Here is a 26,198-nt window from a genome sequence, read left to right as displayed (position 1 = left end):
CTGTCCCTCTATAACGCTAGTGGGCATGGCTCTGATAAATAATAATAATACTAGAAAAACAGATGTTGGATATGTTCCGGCACATAGGTCCTAAAAGGTTGCTGTAACCTCAAATTGCCTTAAAATTTTGCTTAATATAGAGGAATACCTATAGATTAATGGTATTTCTTCTCTGGATATGAAACAAGTGGTGGTTGTCAAACTTTTTCAAAGCCCCCCATGGAGCAGCCTTTGGTGAGGGCACCCCTCAGCTCATAACAGGGTGACATATTATATGAAAATATTGCTGTATCAGCCCTCAAATTCCACTCTTATTTTTGACCTTCAAGCTAATCTTACAGAAGTACCTACAATAGCCAATAGGAATTCTCCCTAAATCTCACCATAAATGTACTTCAAGTTGAAGCCTGAACTGCTTGAGGCCATCCTTAGTGGATTCCCACAGTTTAGGAACCGATGACCATTCAGCTTCATCTTATGAAAAGCTAAAACTTCAGTGATAATTAAAAAAAGCTTGGGAAATAAAACCAAAGGAAAACAGAGCTACACTGTGAACTACTGTATGTATACATTGGAAAAATAAAAAATGATGATATACTGTAGAGGCCCTTTAAGTCCTGACGCTACTTTAATTTATTTTCTGTTTATGAATTAATGATTTCTGAACGAGTCTGCAGTGACATTTCTCAGACTAACTCCCTAGCAGTGCTGTTCATTATCATTAAAATTGCAGTATGATGGGTCATCTAGTACTCTCATAAAGAGCTAGAGACATTTAAGATATATTTAGTACTGATTCAAAAATCATTTGAAGATTTTAATTGACTCACCAACTGTATCCTCCCCTACTCTGGCATCTCATTAACAGGTCTGCCCTTTTAAAACCAAAGCAAACTGAAGCTGCACGTTTCTTGTACATGACAGGCTATAAACACACATATTGTGCACAAAATCAAGGAAACGTGATTAATTGGAGAATGTAGTAGTTGAGTATACAGGGGAATCAAAGCACTATACTGACAGTAGGTGCTTGCATGCAGAAGGAATATTCCGCCATGGCTTTTATGAAGGTTAATATTATTTTGTATAAATATTGTATGCTGGTTTTCTAGTGCTCAGTGTAATATTTTTCCCAGGATGCCATTTATGGAGTAACTACGGGGGGGGGGCAATGGATGCCCGTCCCCCAAATAGGGCATACTGGAGTCACCACACATGCTACATGGAAGTCAGCAGGCAAGAATGTGTACGCAGCCTAGTTGCAGATTTTCACCTGGGTCTGTGGCCCCCTTTTTGGCATTGTTTGCTTGGCAGTAAGTGTCAGGAGTGTTCTGTTTTGCAGAGCTTCATGGAAAAGATGGCAGCACTCATGGCCGCACACTGACAGACGGTTTTTCAGCATGAAAATTTAAATGCAAGGGACCTGGGTTCAATGCCCGAATATAGGTCTTTCTTAGTAAAGCTCCCGGGTGCTCCGAAAATACTGTCTTGCCTTGATCCATCGGTTCATGGCCTCCAGTTATGTTCCTGACTTCGCTACTAGCTGCCTGCCCTGATCTTTTTGCCTGGATACAACTACAAAATCTCTTAACCCCTTGGATACAGCAAATTGGACTTTTCTGCATATAGCTTCCTCCTTGAGCCCAATTAAAACCCACCAGAGCCAGTAGGCCCAGACACAAAGCTTCTGTAACAGTGGGTGCATATGGAATTGCTAGTAGGCACGGATGTGTACTATCTGGAAGTGGAACAGCATGAGAAGCTATGGCATACAGTATGTACAAGCATTCCAAACCAAAAGTTAGGAGAGTTTTGGGCCAGGCTTTAATGAACCCAATGATCTACCCAAAACTACACTTTTGCAAAAGCATTCTCTTTTTGGGTATAGGTATCATGTCTTCCCACCTTAACATGGTCAATGAGAGACATAGTTTTGTGACAATGTAGCTGATTTTCCAGAAGACCTTGGTTGTTTTCAGAGCAAATACTAACCCATAATACTATAATATAGTGGCAAATTGCAAACAAATGTCTCTACAGGTGTCTTCATGGCTGCCATTCTCTCTTGTGCCGCTTCATATATGGAGCACTGGGCATTATTTAGTGATTTCTCTTTTTAGCAGCTGTTGGGAACACAAGCACATTCCTTATCCACCCTAAACTACTTATGGGTATGGGTATCATGTCTTCCCACATAATATGGCCAAATGAGAGGTATAGTTTTGTGACAATCTAGCTGACATTCCAGAAGTCCTTGGTTGTTCTCAGAGCAACTACTATCCCAATGCTGCCGACATGTCCTACAAACTCACAAGGTAAATTATTGTGGCAAGATGCAAACAAATGTCTCTACAGGTGTTTTCATGGCTGACATTCTCTCTTATGCCCTGGTGCATATGTGGACCACTGAGCATTATTTGATGATTTCTTTTTAGCAGCTGTTGGTAACATATGCCCATTTAAAGCAACAGAGGGTCATTGCTCCTTTACTGGTAAAGTTTCTAGTGCAACATAAGTCTCAGATAAGAATAGGGTTTGTGTCTGGTTCCAGTAAACAACGTAGAAGACTGTGGGGTGGGCAACTTTTGGGAACTGGTACTAAACCAAACCAAAACAAATTTCTCTAACACCTCCCACTTGTACCAGCTGCCACTACATCATGTGAAATTCATTCAGAGATATTTAATAATCAAGTTGAGGCTACAAGTTGCATTTGCACATTTGACTTCTTGCTCCGCAATTAATACACATAAAATATATAAAAGATGGTACAAAGACCAGAAGTCCAATCTCTTTCCCCCAACTTGCTTTAAAACATAAGCATCATATGAAACAATATATCAGAAGCTCATCATCACTGTGGAATGCAAACCCTTTACATACATGTCCTAAACTTCTTTTATATTTGGCCAATCTATAATTTAGTGTAAGTGTCCCCTTAATCTTTGTTCAAACACAGAATTTTACCGATGATAAGCCATGTAGGCTCCCGTCTCCTTTCACGCTGCCACAGAAGTCTGTAAGTGATTAACTTTTGAATACTCATGATATAAGAATGCTCTTATATCAACATTTTCCCCCAAGCCTCGACAAGTTTCCTGTTATAAATGCAGCACTTATGAGATCATTTTTATCAGGTGCTCAGGTTATTCTCCTGGTCGGAATCAGCCCTGGACTGAATTCGCGTTCAGATCACGGCTCAGCAGAGTATGTCCAACTGTTCATAGATTCTGTTGCCTTCCTTAATACAGGCACCTCATAAAGAGATAAAGTCCTGTGGAAAATTGGCAACACCCATAAATAGTTACCAACCTTTTTTTTTTTTTAACGGAACAGCTGTTGAAACTTGGATTTCAGCCACATCAGTTTTGCTGTGCCAGTCAATGTTGCTCTTATATCCATGGAAATGTGGAGGATCACTAGAGACTCCATAGTTGGTTAGGGAACAGTCTCTGCCAAATCACATCATAATCTCTCATATAACGTGCCATTTTACAGGAGAGTTTTCCCCAAACAATTCCAAGTTTTGGAACCGGTTAAGAGAAAAATGCTACCTGGGGCTTTTATGCACACAATTCATAATCAAGGCTAGGTTTTATTACAGAAGGTAATTTTAAAGACTGGCTTATTCCCACATCTCAATGGCTGAAATTATAATTATGTTTCTTTTCATAGCTGGCAGAGGAAAGAGGAGCACATATTTTCAGGGAACAAATACACATTTACAGAATGATACAGTGCATGGCAATTGCAGAGCTAATATTCCCCAAGTTTACTAGGTTGTTCATTGAGAAAAAAAATAAAACTATGGGCACCTTCAGAAAGCCATTACTTGCACCAAATCTATGAAAGTTAAGCCAATTCTTACAAGGGCAAAGGAAGGGTGTTTGGACTGTTTTAAGAGCCCATAATCTCCTTGTATGCCATTGTCCAAAACTAGGATCTAAGTTATAAAAACACTGGGGGGTCATTTACAGAGAACCCAAACGTACATGTCTGAATGATGCTCAAGAGAGTGGAGATGCAGGGTGCAACGTGTAGAAAACGTGGGCGATTGCACCCATTTTTGGCATGTTGCATTAAGTGCTGCATTTGAAGAATAACCTTTATTATTTTAGACATCCAACTATAGTAAGAAGAACATCTTGGGCCGCAGATAAAGTTCATAATGTTCACCCAACAAGGCTTCAGACTGCACTCCTTCTAACTTTCATTGCTTATTTACTGTCCTATCTGTAGAGAGCCAATGGTATAGAGTGTTGCCTATTTGGGATCAATCTCTTCATATTTGTATTTTCACTTAAAGGGCACCAATCATGACCAAAATCATTTACTAAGTAAATACACTATGTGAAAGTTCAAGAAATCCGATTTTTAAAACAGTTAGAATTGTTTGTATAATGTAAATGATCAGCTCACTATACCTTCTGCAAGATCTCCCCTATCTCCCCTGCAGTTCTAGCTGAGGCAGCCATCTTGGATTTCACTGGCTCCTCCTACCTATATCTTCCCAGCCAACTGTAGCTCTGAAATCTCGCACATGCTCAGTTCAAATTCCTTGCTTGCTTATCAACCCTTCTAAGCTATTTTCAAATCAGCCAAACCTGTGTGTTAGCTGCTGTACAGTAGTGCTGCCACCTGCTGGAAGTTAGCAGGTGGCAGCACTTCTAGTGGATACTTCTAGTGGAGGAGTTTACTAAAACAAGGCATTCTGGGTAGAATACTCAAAGCAGTGTTACAATCTGAGCATGCTCCTGAAATTTGCACATTAGAGTCTCTGTTAGAGTCTCAATATGGCCTCCCTCAGTGAAAGAACCCATTTGACAAAGTAAGGGATTTTTTTAAAACCTGCAGTTTTTTCAAAAAACTATATATGTAGTTTGATTAAACTTGTTTAGCTTGTACTGGTCAGATTGTTAATATGTGTTTGATTTTGGCTGTGATAAGTGCCCTTTAAGCATGGGAGCAGCCATCAATACACCTACAGGTGAAGCCGTGTCAAGAGATATGTCAACATAAATTTCTATTACAGTTGTAAACAGCGATAGAAAAATGTGGCTGGTAAGTTAGAATTGTTGGTTTCATCATCTATGTTTCATTGTACTTAATTGCTCATATGGAACTTGAATGAAAAATAAATACTACTTCTTAATAAGCCACATGTTCCTTTCAACGTAAACAAACCCTACAGAGAAACATTTTGTGGGGAGCCTAATATTAAAGGGGTTGTTCGCATTTACAGTAACTTTTAGTATGATGTAGAGAGTGAAATTCTGAGACCATTTGTAGTTGTTTTTTTAATTTCTATTATTTGTGGTCTTTGAGTTATTTAGCTTTCTATTCAGGAGCTCTCAAGTTTGCAATTTCAGCAATCTGGTTGCTAGGGTCCACATTACCCTGGCAACCATGCATTGTTATGAATAAAAGACTGAAATATGAATATGAGAGGTCTGAATAGAAAGATGAGTAATAAAAGTAGCAATAACTATAAATGTGTAGCCTTACAGAGCATTTGTTTTTAGATGAGGTCAGTGACCCCCATTTGAATGCTGGAAAGAATCAGAAGAAGGTAAATCATGAAATAACTATAAAAAAGAAAAAATGTAGGCAGATTGAAAAGTTGTTTGGAATGAACCATTCTATAACATACTAAAAGTTAACTTAAAGGTGAACCACCACCTGTTTTCCATGCTGTTCAACATTAATGTGCCTGAATATCATCCAGCATGATTGCAGCTCTGCCATTTTATTATAATGCTGTACATTTCCATATAATGAAAACTATGCAAAACGATTGCCTGAAGGCGGCTCATTCTTTAGTGAAATCCCCGAGATCCCATGTCTTTCCAACTATTGTCTTTTTATTTTGGCAAATCAGTAGAAGCTGCTCAGAATTCCCACATACTAACAGCAGTCTGTTACTAGGCATCCACCCACTGGAAAAAAGGCATCTGTGAATAACTTCATTAATGTTATTTGGCATATATCCCTCTGGGGAACTATAAAAGGATTTGAGCATGGTGGTCAAATTACACATTTATATTTAGATTGTGTCATTCTTTAGATACAGCATGTGCCTCTTCTAACCCTTTAGGTTGCTACCAGTTCTTCTGAATTAATATGGAAATAAATAAAAGGGTGGCATATTGAGACAAATGTATATAGCAATAGAGCAATTAGAACAAAACACTCTGGGGCCCATTTACTTAGCTCGAGTGAAGGAATAGAGGAAAAATAGTTCGAATTTCGAATGGTCGAATATGGCTACTTCGACCATCGAATGGGCTACTTCGACCTTCGACTACGACCCTCAACTTCGAATCGAACGATTCAAACTAAAAATCGTTTGACTATTCGACCATTTGATAGTCAAAGTACTGTCTCTTTAAAAAACAATTCTTCGACCCCCTAGTTCGCCACCTGAAACCTACCGAGGCCAATGTTAGCATATGGGGAACGTCCCCATAGGCTTCCTAACATTTTTCTGATCGAAGGAATATCATTCGATCGGTGGATTAAAATCCTTCGAATCGTTCGATACGAAGGATTTAATAGTTTGATCGAACGATTATTCCTTCGATCGTTCGATCGTAGGAATGGTGGTAAATCCGTCGACTTCGATATTCGAAGTCGAAGGATTTTACTAAGACAGTCAAATATCGTGGGTTAATTAACCCTCGATATTCGACCCTAGCTAAATGTGCCCCTCTATGTTTTGTTATCAGATACTGAACATTGCCCTTGCTGTACCTTGTAGTGGTAAATCTTGTGGCTTCTTGGTTCAAAAGTTGAACATTAACATTAAATATAATCATTTTTTTGTATGGGGTGTCTTTGTATTACTTACTTTTTCCCTAGAATACACCTACCCTTCAGCAGTAGCTGTACCTCATATATTGGGGCATTGTACCCTATGAGTGGAAAAACGACCCCTGAACGGCATCAGATATTTGGGGCAGTATCCTAATTGCTAGAACAAAGTCCAAAGATACCAAGGTGATTGCTCTATTTTGAGCTTACAGTCAGCCAATGGCTGACTGTCAATGGTTTCAGCTAAAGCACATAAAAAGCATGGAACAAGCAGTGTAATGTTTTTCCTTAAATTTTAGATACTATCACCTACTATATGTCATCGATGCTGGTGACATACCCCTGCTGTTGTTCTCTTAACCAAACTACCAGTGCTTCTTTATACCTGAGTAGCAGATAATGATCTAGCGTCTCTAACAACAGCCATGATGTAATGCCAAAATTTCAGTTCAAAAAGAAGAAACGCGCAATTACCTCTGTTATGATAAAGAAATCATCCCCAGGATCGCCCTGAACGACGATTTTCTCTCCGTCTTCAAACTGAACTGGTTCAAGAGCATCTGCCACTGTCAGACGTTCCCACTTGTCTAGCGATTCTGAACAAGAAGGATCAAAGAGTCAATAACAATCGGGGATCATGCCGAGACATTAAAGTACAGTAAACTGCAAAGGAGGTTCAATTTATAAAGTCAACAATAAAATACTGAAGCTTGGATGGTGATGTCGTTTGTTGAATCAACATAATCTGACTTTTTGACATATATAAATGCAGACATCAGTGGAAATTTCTATTTATTCTTAGTAAGGGTATTCTGTATAGATTTTTATTAATTACAACCCCATCTGTGGGTCAGCATATCTTGTACGGTTCTTTGAAGTCTTCTGAGAACTTCTCACCTGAGGCAAGCGGCCATGTAACGCCCTGGGAAATGCATGTGAATATAATGAATGAAAGTTCTTTCTTCTAATGGGAAATAAATCCCTGTTCAGGTTTAGTTTCTCTTTAAGATTTTAAGCTATCTCAGTTCTTTTGCAAAGAAAATACATTCAGATGGACTGCAGTGAATAAATCACAGTAGATTAAAGTATGACTTGGTGAAAACAGTTTAATCATCAAAAACTGAACAGATCCATGAAGATCCCTCAGCATAGACTCTCAATTAACTGGTTGACCAGTAACCTTGCACTAAACTCTAACAAAGAAGACAATGATCTAAAACGGGGTTCTATTCTGCATGTGCCCTAGCTGAGGTCTGAGAAATTCCATAATGGGGAAAATGGGAAAGAAACCCAATATGACCCTTACAGACTCTACTATTGTAATGGAAAATAAGGAGCCCTTTTCCTCTTTGTGTGATTTTCACCTATAGCACCTCCTCATGGTGAGCCTGGAAGTGTTCTACAGCCACTATGACTTAACATGGGACCAGGTGGTTCCCAAAGAGCTGCTACCACTGCAAGTCAACTCCAGTGAGAGAAGACATGGATGAAGTGATCAGCAGGTTGGTACACCATCAGGAACTAAAAAATTAGGATCAAAAGCAACTACATGATGGGAGTAAAAATGACCAGCCCAAAGATGACATTGCTTTATAAATTCATTTCATGCTGCCACTGTCCAACTGCATTTATCTGAATTGATAACATTCAATTGTGTTTGACACCAGTGACTTTTCAATGCAGTGGAAAGATGATCTGAATAATGATTTGCGGGCCTCAATACATTAAAAAATGAAACTGTCATACAAATATATCAAATCATCAAATGGAGGTCAACCCTGTTTTCAACTAATATGAGGCCACACAATGTTTTTCTGAATGGTCAGTGGAATACAGATATAAATGAATATAACTATAGCAGTTCCTCCTATGGAATCCAAAGCAATGCACATGGGCCCAGCCTGAACCACAACTGAGATAAGACTGTCAGGGAATGATAAATTGCTGTTCTAGGTACATCGGGAACACTATATCAGGGTGACTTAACCATTCTGTATATGTTTCCAAACTAGTTTGGAGAAGGGAGTGTGAAAAAATGTTGCCGCACAGACTGAGGCTTCGAACCCAAAAAAAGTCTACAAACGTTTGGTTTCTGATGATACACTCCAGAGGAAGAAGGGTTTAACTGCACTTTAATAAATGTCAGTTGACAATACAGTAATTCATTTGTGTTCATGCCCTCTTTACTATCTAGGGGGCAGATTTACTAAAGGGCGAAGTGACTAGTGCTAGCGACGATTCGCCAGAGTTACCACTTTTAGGCACTTCGCCGATTTACTAATGTAACTTCGCTAGCGAAAGAGGCAGACGCTATCGCTCATTTGCACTCTAACGCTGGAGTCTTTTCCTTTTTTCAGAGTGATAGACCTCAAATTTTTTTTCGGGTAACTGGGTTCCCCCATATATTTTCTAACATATGGAACATTGACTATACAGTGGGCTCATGTGTAGGGCATTATAACAACTCTATTTTCTTTTAGATTCCCTGGACTTGTGTAATGTAATGTATTTGCTGCAACATATACGTCCATTCAACTTTAAAAAAAATTCCCGCCGTATGCAAATTAGCCTGAGCAACGAAGTTGCACTAGGCAAAAAAAAAACGCTGGCGCATCTTCACTTTGATTGCCGTAGTAACGCCAGTGAAAATTTTCCAGCGTTCAGTGCCCCCTACGCAACTTCGCATTTTAGTAAATTAGCGTTGTCTGAGCGAATTTTCAACTGGCGAAGTGCATTTAGTAAATTTACCCCTAGAAGTCTAGCCACTGCACTGCACTATTATGATCCATGAGATCACAGGATCTTTTTAAAGTATGTACACAATAGAAGAACACAATAGTGCCATCAGGTGACAAAAGTGATTTCAAGTAGCCAGTCTGTGTCACACATTCCCCTTGCATAACATACTGTATTTATATATTGTGTGTATTTCATTTGAAATTAGCATGTATTTAGCATTATAATGTATTTAGTGATCTGCGCAATGTGTGTGAGTATTTCAGTGTGGGTTTCCTCCCACACACCAAACATTTACAGGCAGGTTAAATGACCCCACTGTATGTAAATAGGAACCTAAGACTGTAATCTCCACTGTGCAGGGATTTATATGTATAATCTCTGTAAAGTGCTGCAGAAATGTATCAGCTCTATATTAATAACAGATAAAAAATAAAATAAACTGTCCTGGAGGGGCTTGCTAGTTCGTATTACTTGTGTCTGGCTGTAACCAGGCTTCACTGTTTTTACCGAGGAAAACCTTGTGGACTAGGGTTGATTTCACCCATAGAAAACAATATGCAGAGCCAGCCGCAAGGCACAGCTTCAGTAGGGAAATAACCTATTGATTTGAACTGCACACCTGCTGGATGGGTTTTTAAACCCTTAATCCTACATGGAATTATAACCTCTCACAAGCAGGTACATTAGCTTTGGTCTTGCTTGCTCTGACTTGCCGGCTAATTAGTGCACGCACTATTGTTCAAGCGTGGCAGAGCAATGTCACCTAAACCAGAGTTCCAACATAAATACTGCCGCACGGCACAGCTGCCTGGAGGAGATGATGATGATGATATTAAAAGGCCCTTCTTATTATGCCAACAGATTTAAACATTGTTCGCTTCTCACAGACTACGTGTCAATAGCCATACCGTGGGAAAATGGGGGAGGGCAGCCAAAAGTAATTTAACATAGTTCTCTGTTGTTTACGAACGGCATACTTTTCCAGCAAAATAATAACACAGACTGATAATGGTTTACTGTATGTGAATAGCTGGAACAAATGCATTTATATACACATATATACACATACACACTCTCATAATTGCCTGGTCGGTCATTATTTGTATATACATAAGGTTTCCGTGATCATCTGTTTATGATTTTTATATAAAGCAATGCATGTTGAAGAGTCTGCTAAACATGCCACAGGCTGGAAAGCATTAGTAATGCACCGGAAGGAAATGGAGAGCAAATAATTCAAAAACTATAAAAAATAAATAAATAATGAAGGCCAATTGAAATGTTGCTTAGAATTGGTCATTCTATAATATTATAATAATATAACTAAAAGCTAACTTAAAGGTGAACTACCCATTTAAAGCACCAAAATATATGCCAGCAAGCCTAATGCATTCTAAAAATGCACCAACTATGCCTTGGTATTCTCTTTTGCTATTGGCAGTGCCTTAATTACGCCCTTAATTTGCTCAATGTAGTTGTTGATTGCTGTTTTATATATAATACAGCAGGCCAGGTGAGCAAATATTCCAGCCAGGAAACACCACGCAATAAGGTTTTTACCATGGGATACCACCCAATCATACAGTGCTGAGAGGCGCAGGGTGTCAAGGCACTTTATGCCCACAACTGGGGTCATTTATCAACACTGGGAAAATTAACCCGTGGGTAGTAATCCATGGCAACCAATCAAAATTGTTGCATTCATTGCTTCACCTGCAGCTGGATGAAGAAAGCCAATCACTGATTTGTTGCATAATGTTGATAAATGAGCCCCAGTCTTCCTCAGGCAATTACAACATCTTGGTTAAAGAATTTTAAAAATGTAATGTGGTAAGTATGATTAATTAAGGGCAGAGACACATGCTCAGATTCGCCCAATGACAAATCTCCTCTTCTTCAGGGCGACTAATCTCCCCAAACTGCCTCCCGCCGGCTAGAATGTAAATTGCGAGTGGGGTGGCAATTAGAGCACTTCGTTTCCCGAAGTCACCCAAAGTTGCCTCTAGAGGAAACTTCAGACAATGTCGGATCCGAGTGCCATCCCTCCGGCGATTTATTTTCTAGCCGGCGGGAGGCAGTTCGGGGAAATTAGTTGCCCCGAAGAAGAGTCGATTTATCGCCAGGCGACTAAATCTCCCTGAAACTGAGCGTTTGTCTCTGCCCTAAGAGTTGTTCCTATTGATTTACTGAGCACGGATCTCAGAGAGGGCAACTCCCATCACACCAGGTCTGCTGTCCAGGCCTTACTAGGAGCAGTTTTAATGGTTATATAAACATTTTGCATGGAGTAAATGTGTTGGCGCTCTCTAGATGACAGATAAATATTACACTGTAGATTTTATCTAGCTGTCAGGGTAGAAAGTGCTTTTATTTGCCACCCCAATAATGAACATAACTAAAACCAGCAAGGAATGAACAAAGGTGCAGCACACTGAGGCCAAAATAAAGGGTCAGATCTTGACACAGTCATGTTGGTTTTTGGGGGGATGGTTAGACAATCAATAGAATAGTTCTACATTAAAAGAATGCAATAATGATTTATTAGGCATGAGTAAAAACATGAAAGTGTTTGAAATGACTTCTTGCAGAAACCTTTTGTGAAGTTCAAGAACATATTCTCAGGTTTAGTCCGGCCAGCCACCATGACTGCGTTTATAGAAGCGTGTTTGCTTCTTATTGATGTTTTGTTAAAGCTCCCATCGTGTTTGCTTTAACCTATTTGCTAAAATGTAACCTAATGTAATCAGCAAAGCAAAGCCTTCTATGTGCCGGTCTCAGTAACGTGGTAATGGACATTGCTGTCCCACTTATCAAACGTTTGTCTTGGGCTAATGGTGATTGATCAGTCAGAGAGGCTTGGGCTTTTTGTTGTTTCCTTCTGCAGAAGGATATCAATGGCATGAGAACATATTCTATCGCATTCATCATAGCAAAACAAAACCTCAGGGATAACAGAGAAATGTTTAAGAGGTCTATAATGACTTCTACAAGCCAATAAAGAGCTACAGCCTAAGAACAGACTAGAAATGCTGTACAGGTATGGGATCTGTTATTGGGAAACCCGTTATCCAGAAAGCCCTGAATTACGGAAAGGCCATCTCCCATAAAATAATCCAAAGTTTTAAAAATGATTTCCTTTTTCTCTGTAATAATAAAACAGTAGCTTGTACTTGATCTAAACTAAGATATAGTTAATCCTTATTGGAAGCAAAACCAGCCTATTGGGTTTATTTAATGTTTACATGATTTTCTAAAAGACTTATGGTATGAAGATCCAAATTACAGCAAGATCCATTATTTGGAAAACCCAAGGTCCCAAACATTCTGGATAACAGGTCCCATACCTGTATTTTAAACACAGATATGGGATCCATTATCCGGAAACTCATTATCCTGAAAGCTCTGAATTAGAGGAAAGGCCGTCTCCCATAGAATCCATTTTAATCAAAGAATTGAATTTTTTTTAAATGTTTCCTTTTTCCTCTGTATGTTTAAAGCATTACCTTGCACTTGATCCCAACTAACATATAATGAATCCTTATTGGAGGCAAAACATTCCTATTGGGTCCCTGTATAAGTAGAGGGGTCATTCACCTTTCAGTTAAAGGACCAGTAACAACAGTTTTAAAAATAAAAAAATCGTTTATATAGAACGAAAAACAAAACACAAGGACAAATCAAACTTTTAAATCGCTAAGTCTTTATTAAGAAATAACTAACCGAAAGTCCGCTTGCGCTCCTCTTCAGAAAAGGTGATCGGGCCATCCATCGCGCGGCGCTTGATTTCTCCTCCCTGCTTTCCTTATAGGAGATAGCCAGGGAGGAGAAATCGAGCGCCGCATGATGGATCGTTGCTGTGTCGCCTTTTTTGAAGAGGAGCGCAAGCGGAGTTTCTGTAAGTTATTTCTTAATAAAGACTTAGCAATTTAAAAGTTTCATTTGTCTTTGTGGCTTTTTTTCGTTCTATACTAAAGAATTTCTTTTTTTTTTTTTTTTAAATTATGTTACTGATCCTTTAACATTTAACATGAAGTAGAGGGTAATATTCTGAGACAATTTGAAATTGGTTTTCATTTTTTACTATTTGTGGTTTTTTAGTTGTTTAACTTTTTATTCGGCAGCTCTCTAGTTTGTCACTTCAGCAGTTTGGTTGCTAGGGTCCTAATTACCCTAGCAACCATGGATTGATTTGTATAAGAGACTGGAATATGATTAGGAGACAGGCTGAATACAAAGATGAGAAATAAAAAGTAGCAATAACTATTAATGTGTAGCTTTACAGAGCATTTGTTTTTCATATGGGTCTCTTCAGCTTTCAAATGAAGGCCACTGACCCATATGAAAAACAAATGTTCTGTAAAGCTAAACATTTAAAGTTATTGCTACTTTTCATTTCTCATATTTGTATACATCTTTCATTCAAAAACTATAAAAAAAATAAAAAAAATAATGAAAACCAATTGAAAAGTTGCTTAGAAATAGCCATTCCATAACATATTTAGGGGCAGATTTACTAAGCTCGAGGGAATAATTTGAATTGAAAAAAATTAGAATTTCAAAATATTTTTTTGGGTACTTCGACCATCGAATTGGTCTAATCGAATTCGATCTAATCGAATGATTCGAAGTACAAATCGATCGACTATTCGATAGTCGAAGTACTGTCTCTTTAACAAATACTTCGACTTCATACTTCGCCACTTTAAACCTACCGAGGTTCAATGTTAGCCTATGGGGACCTTCCCCAGCACTTTTCTAAGTTTTTTGTGGTTGAATAAAAATCCTTTGATCGATCGCTTAAAACCGTTCGATCGAACAATTTTTATTTGATCGTTCAATCGAAGTATTTGCGGTAGATCCTTTGAATTCGATATTCGAATTTGAAGGATTTTACTCCGAGGGTTTTTAACCCTCGAAATTCGACCCTTGATAAATCTGCCCCTTAAAGTTAACATAAAGGTGAACCACCCCTTATTTAATGTATTAGGATATGAGCAAGTGTCTCAAAACACTCATGGTACAACCTAATGCCCTTCATTTAAAGAGTAATTTATATTAGCAGAAGTGCTATCTGGAGATGTCTATGACTGATTTAGTTATGATAAAGGAAGAGATAGAAAAAAGTTTACGTAGGCAGAGCAAACAAGTCCACACCCATATATTAAATCAATTTCCGCGCTACGCTGCCGGTAAATAAATTCTCAAAACTGCAGGGAAAATTCGGCGGGTGCCAAAAAAATTGGACGCGTGTCAGAATAGTCATTTGCATCAAAACTGTTGCGCGTCAACATTATTCGGATGCACATTGACTTTAATGCAGGCCTCAAAATTGATGCAAAATGTCAAAATTCGCATTTTGGTAGTTTTTCGGCGAATCGAAACGCGACAAATACTCCCATCACTGAATATGCTTTATTCAGGATCCCTTGCAAACTGAAGTTTTATTATTGCAAGGCTCTCACTTCCTGCTGTGTCTTATATAGAAAAAGTCCTGCAACAAAGAAATTATAAACACGGAAACCATTTCCTCGTGCCTGCTGAAGAAAATCATTATGCTATATCGTTTAATACACCTGTCAATTATCCAATACGCTCCTTGATATATGTCCAACTTATGTTTTAGTTAGTGGACCATAAACTGGAAAATTTCCCCCCAAACATTTTAAATCCAGACAGTTCTAAAGGGAATCATCTATCAAACCACATTATTTAACCACAAGGGTGTGGGCAAGGCTCCCTCCCATGTTGAAACCTTGGGATTTGAAGAACGTTTTCTCATATTCACACATGTAAAATCATTTAGGTTTGGTCTGTGAGATACCAAGAAAGAAAAACCTCAGTAACAGATGTGAGCTTACATGAACCAATAAAATGACTAGCATGCAGGACCCCCATGCACGTTTATGTGGCTGCTGTGTGGTCTTTCTAACTTGACTGCATGTGTTTTCAGAGTCTAAAAACGGCTCGTGCACCTACTGTCATCAACGGAAAGGAGGACAACTAACCTAAAATGGAGACCTTGGTCAGGAATTCTTCATACATCTTCCGCTTTCTCAATGTGCTGCCCTGTTATTAGGGGAAAGAAAAAAAAACACGTAAAGAGAAAAAAAAATGATTTCACAACATTTCTGTGGTTTTTACACATAATTGGATGTTCTGGTTCTTCTGCAAAAAGGTCACACCCAACTGCACATTTAGCCTCAAGGCACAAATATTAGCAAAAATGTGAGGGCAAATGAGGCCAGTGCTGTTTGCTTAGTAGTCATGGGCAAAGTGGACATTCCAAGCATGTGATGGAAGATCTAAAATACCTTTTCAACTATCAACACTTGTTAGGCAATGAAGTTGGTCCATAACCCTAGATAGAGGTCCATGAATTAAATTTTTTGTAAAACAGTGGCCGCTTCTGGAATAAAGAATGCAAGTGATCCATAAAACAAAGAGGGCATGAATGCTTTTACTATGTTAAGAAGCTTAGCACAAGTGGATATTTGAAGCTTCCATTAGTTTCCCAAACTAAGCTTCTAAAAACACCTTTGGGGCAGAAAACTCCACAACGTGTCACTCTGCAGTTTTACAAAACTGTATTGATTTACCAGGCAGGTGACGCTACTGAAGGCAAAAAAAGACGAGAAACGTTATAGCTCACATTTGTAAATGACGTCATACTGATGATGGAACATAATGGTGGAACTAATATGCTGATTATATGACAATACTTTTGTTATAATTTTTGTAATTTTGTTGGATGCAAAAAAGCTTTAATTTTTGATATAGAGTGTGCAATCCTCCTTTTGATTTTTGATCATTAAAGCCTTGGGGACTTGGATGGGGAGCCTCCTGTGGATTAGCACCTCACACTGTATACGTTGAGTGCGCGCCTTCTACTTTCATCGAATTTTAGTTAATATGCTGATTATATTTTTTCATGTCATGAAGGGGCAGATTTATCAAGGGTCGAATTTCAAAGTAGAAAAAATGTCGAAATTCGACCATCGAATAGAATCCTCCAACATTCTAATTCAAAGTCGGAGGATTTTATACATCGTATGATCGTATTTCGATCGTAGTACGATAGTAAGATCGTACCATCATACTCCAATCGTACTTCGAATCGAACGACTTAAATCCTTCAACTTAAAAAAACTTAGCAAAACACACAGGAGGTCCCCCATAGGCTGAACAGCAATTCGGCAAGTTTAAGTTGGCGAAGTATTGAAGTCGAAGTTTTTTTTTTCGATTATCGAATGGTCGAATAGTCAAACGATTTTTACTTCAAATCGAAGTCGAAGTAAATTCGAAGTCGTAGTATCCTATTCGATGGTCGAAGTATCCAAAAAATTCCCTCAAATTCACTTCGACCCTTGATAAATCTGCCTCTTAGTACACAGGGCATGCACCACAAACAAAAACCATGGTACACCTGTGATATATACTGTATCTTTATAATACACAAAAGCCATGAATATCTTGTAAATTATATCCTTATAAACGGTGAGTTCTGATGTCATCAGTTATAAACGGTGAGTTCTGATGTCATTTCTGTCACATGACTCACCGAAATTTGTGTATTATAATAAATAAAGTACCCCCAGTTGTAAAATATGAGGATATTAGAAGTTACCTCAGAGTTCCATGACCTGTATAAAAACACTCGGCCTTCGGCCTCGTGCTTTTATATGGTCATGAAACTCCTCGGTAACTTATAATATCCTTATATTTTACAAAAGGGGGTACTTTATTCACTATATAATACACAAAAGCCATGAATATCTTGTAAATGATATCCTTAGAAACGGTGACTAGTGATGTCATCAGTTATAAACGGTGAGTAGTGATGTAATTTTTGTCACATGACTCACTAAAACTTGAGTATTGTAATAAAAAAAGTACCCCCTGTTGCAAAATATGAGGATATTAGAAGTTACCTCGGAGTTCCATGACCTGTATATAAACACTCGGCCTTCAACTTCGTGTTTTTATATGTTCATGAAACTCCTCGGTAACTTATAATATCATTATATTTTACAATAGGGGGTACTTTATTCACTATATAATACACAAAAGCCATGAATATCTTGTAAATTATATCCTTATAAATGGTGAGTAGTGATGTCATCAGCTATAAACGGTGAGTAGTGATGTAATTTTTGTCACATGACTCACTAAAATTTGTGTATTATAACAAATAAAGTACCCCATGATGTAAAAAGGATATTAGAAGTTACCTCGGAGTTCCATGACCTGTATAAAAACACTCCCCGAAGGCCGAGTGTTTTTTTATGGTCATGAAACTCCTCTGTAACTTATAATATCCTTATAATTTACAAGAGGGGGTGCTTTATTCACTATATAAATGGCATTTAGTGATGTCATTTGTGTCACATGTATATATAGTATAGTCGAAGGGGCCCATTTACTTAGCTCGAGTGAAGGAATAGGATAAAAAAAACTTTGAATTTTCAAATGGTTTTTTTTGGCTACTTCGATCATCGAATTGGCTACTTCGACAACGACTTCGACTCGAACAATTCGAACTAAAAATCGTTCGACTATTCGACCATTCGATAGTCGAAGTACTGTCTCTTTAAAAAAACTTCGACCCCCTACTTCGCCACCTAAAACCTAGGTGCAATGTTAGCCTATGGGGAAGGTCCCCATAGGCTTTCTAACAATTTTTTGGTCGAAGAATAATCGTTTGATCGATGGATTAAAATCCTTTGAATCAAACGATACGAAGGATTTAACCGTTTGATCGAACGATTTTTCGTTCGATCTAACTATTTGCAGAAAGTCCTTCGACTTCGAAGTCAAAGGATTTACAGTTAACCATCAATATTCAACCCTATGTAAATCTGCCCCGAAAACTCATGTGGATTGTTCCTTTTAATGGCCATGGAACATCAGTGACTATGGATATGCTTATTTATATGTTACTTTAGGACATTGGTTTTAAGATTTTCAGAAGTTCCAGTGCCACTTTGTTATAAAATACATGAAAACCTTGTTGTACCAGCCTTTCAGTCACGGCTCTATTAATGATGACTTGTACTTGATAGTAACTTGATTTTAAACAGCTACAATTAATATGTAATTCTGCCTTCAAGTTAACTTTTAGGGGGTTATTTACTAAACTCCGAAAGCAAAAATCACGAAAAATTTGTGATTTTTTTTTTTTTAAATAAAATTGGAATTTTAAAAAATCACAAATTTTTCAGAATTTATTAAACCCTGAGGATGGAAAAGTCAGAATCTGAAAATCCGGCATCTCAGACCTGTCGAGGTTGCATATAAGTCAATGGGAGAAGTCCCAATGATTTTTGATGTGTGCTGGGTTTCGTGCAATACCCTGAAGTTTTCGGGCGAAAATTGCGAAACAATCATGAAAATAGTGATGAATCGGATGAAAAAATCCGAAAAAATCTTGAAAATCTGATTTTTTCATGCAAAAGCAAATTTTCAGGAAAATGTAATAATAAATAAGCGTAAAAAAACCAAATGGATTTGATCAGAGTTTGCAGCAGAAAATATTGAAATTAATTTGGACTTTGATAAATAGCCCCCATAGGATTCTACCAAGTATTAGGGGCCGATTCACTAACTTCGAGTGAAGGATTCGAAGTAAAAAAACTTCGAATTTCGAAGTGTTTTTTGGGCTACTTCGACCATCGAATGGGCTACTACGACCTACGACTACGACTTCGAATCGAACTATTCAAACTAAAAATCGTTCGACCATTCGACCATTCGATAGTCGAAGTACTGTCTCTTTAAGAAAAAACTTCGACCCCCTAGTTCGCCATCTAAAAGCTACAGAACTCAATGTTAGCCTATGAGGAAAGTCCCCATAGGCGATTTTATCGTTCAATCGAAGGAATAATCCTTCGATCGTTCGATCGCACTATTTGCTCTAAAATCCTTCGACTTCGATATTCGAAGGATTTTAATTCCCAGTCGAATATCGAGGGTTAATTAAACCTCGATATTCGACCCTTTGTGAATCGGCCCCTAAGTGTTAATAAAGCAGTACAGGTACAAATGGAGATGAATCATGCCTGAAAGAGCCTTGGAAAATCAGTTTTAGGCTTCTTCTTTCTTTAACGAAATAACTGACTTTTTAGTTAAAGTTCAGCTTTCCGATCTACTGTGCCGCGCGAAGAAAGCGGTAGACAGAAGAGGATTGCTCTTGAATTATTTGCTTTTTCTAGCTTTCAGATGGGGGTTATGGACCCCGCCTAAAATGTTCTATAGGGCTACACATTTATTGTTATTGCTATTTTTTTTTTATTAGTCATCTTTCTATTCAGAACAAGTTTGTATATGGTCACCTTAAATCAGTCTCCAGTTGCTTTCCTTTACATACTATGGAAACTGCTATGGGTTTGGCTCATGAAGCTGTCATCTGAATATGTAGCCTTTGTACAGAACTGTGAGTGTCTGGAGACGCTGCCTTGTATTTTGTCATTGATACTATACACAGACATTAGAGAAAAGTAACACTGTGTGTAACACTAGCCTACAATCTGAAGGTCCAATAAATCACTTATTCTGAGCAGCACCGAGCGTTACATGCTCTTTATACTGAAGGAGTTAAAGTCAAAAAATGATTGCGTGTGAAAGTCTTCTACTAAATATGAACTGGGTTTGTAACCCTATGCAGCGAGAAAAACTCTAATGGCACCGTGAGAGGCTATCTTTGACCCAAAGATCGTGAGGTTAGATTATCTTCAAAGCTCTGCAGTACTAAAATGGATTCAGGTTTTCAGAAACACTGCCAAATTAAAATGCCTTCCAAGCACCCCTTCTCCTTGCCAAATGCCTGAGAACTAAGGTTGTTGCAGAGAACATAGTGAGAATGACCAAAACAGAAGCCTGTGGCCTTGCACTGCATACTAAATCATGAATCCAGCTGCAGAAATGTAAAATCTGTTATTGATCCCAGAGGTTTCAGCATAAAGTTTTACGGCTACTTAAAACTTTCCTTGCAGAGAAATAGTGGGGCTTTTGTGAAAAACGACATCCCTCAAATTCAATTTTTGCATCATTTCTCTACAAGTATAACGAGCATAACACTGTGTATTTGTCATCAAAATACATTTATATTCACATATTTGTTACCAGTTGTTATTTTTGTTCTCTCTCTTTCTCCCTTTTTTATACAGCAGAGAAAATAAGTACTGGACATGTCAACGTTTTTCTCAATAAATATATTTCTAATGGGACTTACGGTATATTTTCTTAATAAATGGGGCTTACATTTTTAAGCAAATATATTTCTAATGGACTTATTTATTTCGATTTCTTAGGTTGTTACATCTAGTGAGATTTCATAACCCCATTAGAAATATATTTACTGAGAAAAATGTTGACGTGTTCAATACTTACTTTCCCTGCTGTATTATTTACAGTATGATATATGTTACATATGTATTTTATATATACAGGTATCTATATATATATATATATATATATATAAATATATATATTTATAATCTTCAAAGATGGATCCGCACTCCAAACAATTTAATCAAAGTGATTTTTATTGAATCATCACTCACGTGATTAAAAAATCACTTTGATTAAATTGTTTGGAGTGCGGATCCATCTTTGAAGATTATGGGGCCGATTCACTAACTTCGAGTGAAGGATTCGAAGTAAAAAAACTTCGAATTTCGAAGTTTTTTTGGGCTACTTCGACCATCGAATGGGCTACTTCGACCTTCGACTACGACTATCGAAGGATTTGAAGTAAAAATCGTTCGACTATTCGACCATTCGATAGTCGAAGTACTGTCTCTTTAAAAAAAACTTCGACCCCCTAGTTCACCATCTAAAAGCTACCGAAGTCAATGTTAGTCTATGGGGAAGGTCCCCATAGGCTTACCTAACTTTTTTTGATCGAAGGATATTCCTTCGATCGTTGGATTTAAATCCTTCGAATCGTTCGATTCGAAGGATTTTATCGTTCGATCGAAGGAATAATTCGATCGTACTATCTGTGCTAAATCCTTCGACTTCGATATTCGTAGTCGAACGATTTCAATTCCCAGTCGAATATCGAGGGTTAATTAACCCTCGATATTCAACCCTTAGTGAATCAGCCCCTAAATGTCATAATTTTGACCGAGCACCCACCACAAACCTGAAGGGATAGAGAGCAGGTACTTTCTGGACTTTTATATATATATATATATATATATATATATATATATATATATATATATATAAACGTTGGATACACGACGTTTGAATAAAAATATAGTGGAAATAAATGTGTTTTATTTACAATGCATATCCAATGTTTTGCCCCACATTGGGGCCTTTATCAAGGAGAGGGAGAGCGAGAGAGAGAAAAATTAGATTCGATTTTCTATTACAGCTCTGGACTCGAACCCTGAAATAAAGAGCTCACAGGAAGGCACTACCAGGGCGAGTTAAGGAAGCATCAACAGTCAGAATCTTTCTGCTTCCTGTGTTCTGTCCTGTGTGGTCATGGGATGTAGAAGTTCCTCCAGTTTTGACCAGGTAAGCAACAATAACATTGTCTTCCTGTACTGTGTTTTATTGGCACTCTAGTGTGTATCACAAGATAAATGAAAAAGTTATCAGGTCATTGTTATCCAATAACCCAATACTCAAGCAAAAGATTGACCTTTTGTTTCTGCACCTGGAGCTGAAGGGAGCTATTTCAACTTTACCCCCAAAATTGTGTCTAATATAGTAGTGATGGATAGGCCGTATTGATGTGTGAGTCAGAATTTTACAACCCACAATGAATCTTACCCACCCCTTCTCAGCCTGGCCTGACATGTGCCATTGTGTTGGGTTTTTGTGCCAAAGTCTACTCTCTGGTGACATTAAAGGTGAGTGGGCTATTGACACACGAATGGAGAGGAAAGGCACTGTCATACAGACATGAAAGGGCACTGACACACAGGAAGAGGATTGTTTACTGCTGGGTGGTTTTGATCCACATTCATGGGATTATAAATCCATTTTAAGATAAGTATAGACCTGGTAAAACTAGGGCCCAATAATCAAATCACAACCCCAGGAATGCAGGCAGTCAAAGCAAGGACCACATAAATGAACTGATGGGGTTCTCAATCTGACGCAAGTTTTAAACCTGCCTGATCGGCATATGGCAGATTTTCGGACAGATATCAGTTGGGGAGCCTGTTGGAGGGCCCCATACACTGCCTACTTGGTCTGTCACCTGCTTTTATCGGTCCATATATGGCCACCTTGAGGCCTAGGACCTACCAATACCCAACATAAGGTTTTGGTTTTACAGAAGTTACATGTATTTTACCTAAAATATTTTGTTGGACTATGAGTTAATAGTTTATTAAGAGCAAATATTCCTTTATTCCATATGTCTATGTGAATAGGAATAGTCATATTGCTTATAGCATTCTTCTTAAACTAACACAGTCTGCCAATGGAGCACTAAGAATAATTTTGCTAATATAAAATAAGTAGGGATACACTCAATCCAGGATTTGGTTTGGTATTCAGCCACGATTCGGACTTTCTCAGCGGGATTCGGATTTGGCCGAATCATCGTGCCTGGCCAAACTGAATCCGAATCCTGAAAATCATGTGAATTTTTGTCACAAAACAAGGAAGTAAGAGCACGGCTCTCTTTTTCCCTCCCTGATTTGCATATGCAAATAAGGGTTAAGATTTGGTCAGGTATTTGGCTGAATCTTGACTAATTTGGGTGTTAGCCGAATCCAAAATAGTGGATTTGGTGAATCCCTAACAATAAGTATGTTGTTTAGAATTAGAACTCCCTCTTGGATAAATGAAACCACAAGAAAAACCATAACCAGCATAATTGACACCTTTTTAAGGGTATATCCTTTTATGGAATGTAATATATGAATGTTGAGGTTATGGCTAGGAACTTTAATCACCAAGAGGAAGCAGATCAAAGTTAAGTGAAGATCCTGAAATATCCTAAATGTGAGAAAAGGGACAAAATGCTGCACTGAAACCTGACTACTCACCATTAGAATCCTTCTGTAGCTGTCCCTATCTATGCCCCAAAGCTTTAGGTCTGTCTTGGCCTTGACAGTTGCAGCCCTTGGTGTGCCGTAGATTAATGCAAGTTCTCCAAAGCTTCCTCCTTCTCCAATGTTGGTCACCCATTCTCCATTTACGTAGACCTAGATGAAGGAAAAAAAGAAGACAGAGCTTACCAGCAGGAAATTGTTTGCTTTTTCTGTTATTTGAAAACCTATTAATAATCTGTTGCCTAATGAGTCGGAGCAAAGAATAGGAGCTCAAACAATAGCCTAATAGTTTCCTCACTTGGTCACAAAGGGTTGACAACTTACTTTGAGGATAGAATTTCAGGATTTGCTGCTTTGGCACAATAAGTGTATTTGCTCTGGAATTTTCAGCTCCTGTGGTTTATTGGGTCCAGGTTATTTTTTTCCCTAGCACTGAACACTAACAGAATTGACAAGCAGAACTGTCACAACTGTGACCTTTTATTACACTGACAGACCTAAAAGGAAGAAGATGTGTTGATAGCTGTGTTGATAGCCGTAATGAGGGTCAAAATCAAACCGCATCCCTGAGAGTTAAGGAGAAGAAACTCAGGGTGGCCTTTGATGGCTCTTCTTCTTTGTCCCAACAGGGCCATTTCTTTCTCCTAAACCAATTAGCTCTCAAATACTTTGCCTTCCAGCCTGGTGTCTTCTTGTTTACCCTTTCTCAAGTCTGTCACAGAATAACCTCTTGAGAAACAAGGTGTCACAGTGTTTATTTGCAAATAGAACCCAAAGGGGTTTTATTTAAAGGTAAACCATTTGCTACAAGTATAACACAGATAACCTTTCTCATATTCAATAAGAGGTTTGTTTACATATTGCATAAAGTGAAATAATAATCTGAGCGTTGTCAGTTAGCATTTGTGAACTTACCTTTATCCCTGGGCAGATACATATCAATATACATGGGAAACTCAGTAATCAGGAATAGCCCCCAGACTAGATTTATTTAGACCTTTTCCTAATGGATCCTTTGAAGTTCTTAAAGGAACTTCTTTCCCACCAAAAAATTCTTGTGAGAACTCCGTTATCACGGATTCCCACTTATCTGAACCACTGGTCATGCTACTGGAAAACAATAACTTTTGCCATACCAACTGAAAAGTTTGAATATCAAGCTAAATAGTAATTGCATTGCAAGAATAGCAAACCACACCACCTCAGAAACCATCAAACGAATGTTAAAAACCCTACTCTTCACCCACGTTGAAACCCCCTACTCTTCACCTATTTCTCTGATGTCACAGACAACAACTATGGTGATATTGCTGATAATAAAACGTTTTCCCAAAGTACACAAAAAGTCCATGGCTTTGGTGATCTTTTATATGGGAGGTTAATAAGGAAATCAAAAGAATGACTGCCATTATTTTCAAAAGAAAAAATTGTGAACTACCATAAAACCCTTAATAAAATGACAGTTACTATATTACTGAATTTTCTGATACCCTATACTCTAAACCCTAGGTCTTCAAATGGGGGTCACTGACCGCATCTAAAATCAAATGCTCTGTAATGTATAGTTATTGCTACTTTGTATTACTCCTCTTTCTATTTAGGCCTCTCCTACTCATATTTCAGTGTCTTGTTCATATAAATGCATGGTTGCTTGGGTAATCGGGAATCTAGCAACTGGATTGCCGAAACTGCAAACTGGAGAGCTGCTGAATAAAAAGCTAAATAACTCAAAAACCACAAATAATAAAAAGAGAAAACCAATTGCAAATTGTGTCAGAATATCCCTTTAAGCTAAAAGGTTCTCACACTTGTCTTCAGGCTCACTATTGGTTTATAATTAGTGATGGGCGAATTTATTCACCAGGCGCGAATTTGCAATGAATTTCCATGTTTGGCTGCCGGCTATCGCTATAGAGGGTTTCCTAAGACAGACCTTTCATCTACACTCAATTGTAGGTAATTGTAACATAAGTAACATATTGTGCTGGGAAGTACAGAGGGTTACAATTAGGATTAAGAATTGTTACAAAATACATTATTTTAACTTTGTTGTTTTTAGCCCAATAGGGGAATTTTAATATAAATGTGGTTATTCCTGTATTCATTTTTGTTAAGTAACAATACGAATTTTATATATGTAATTTAACTAGTTGACGCACATTGATGATGATGATGATGACATGTCAGTCAATTAATTCTTTCTCCCGCCATCATAGGTACTTAATGCGTTTTTTGAATGCCTATCACCACTTTGAGAAAGGCCTCGGAGATGCCGAAACGTTAGTCGTTTAGTTAATAAAACTTTTTGATTTCAATTTAAGTGCTGAGAGTGCGGATCTTCTTTGTGGGATGTATATATATATATATATATACATCCCACAAACTTTATATCAAGTCCTGGTTGGTGCGGTTTCTTTTGGTTAATGAACAATGTTATTGGTTTGAACCAGCACACAGGCATTGGATGTTTCACCGTGTGCACCAGCTACAAACTGTATATATATATATATATATATAATTATTTAACGAGGGAGAGAGCCCCTGTGCCTCATAAGAAATAAACTGAGAGGTCTGTACAGGCAGAAAAAAGTGACTATGCCCTGAGTTTTACTGCAAATGAATCTAAAAGAG

At 38.0% G+C, this 26,198-nt stretch overlaps 1 protein-coding gene across 2 annotated transcripts in view; it reads right to left on the bottom strand.

Annotated features, from left to right (window-relative positions):
• prkar1b.L (protein kinase, cAMP-dependent, regulatory subunit type I beta L homeolog) overlaps positions 1-26,198 on the bottom strand; it is a 147,892-nt gene that overhangs the window by 18,462 nt on the left and 103,232 nt on the right. For both annotated transcript variants that reach the window (XM_018236407.2, XM_041577207.1), the window contains 3 exons: positions 23,562-23,720; positions 15,555-15,615; positions 7,285-7,406 (listed from right to left, as the gene is read on the bottom strand). In XM_018236407.2, the coding sequence (XP_018091896.1) occupies positions 7,285-7,406; positions 15,555-15,615; positions 23,562-23,720 (342 nt within the window). The remainder of the gene's footprint in view (positions 1-7,284; positions 7,407-15,554; positions 15,616-23,561; positions 23,721-26,198) is intronic.

The sequence above is a fragment of the Xenopus laevis genome, chromosome 9_10L (assembly GCF_017654675.1).
Source record: "Xenopus laevis strain J_2021 chromosome 9_10L, Xenopus_laevis_v10.1, whole genome shotgun sequence".
NCBI lineage: Eukaryota > Metazoa > Chordata > Amphibia > Anura > Pipidae > Xenopus > Xenopus laevis.
The sequence above is the reverse complement of the archived record's forward strand: the minus strand, read 5'-3'. Positions and strand labels throughout refer to the sequence as shown.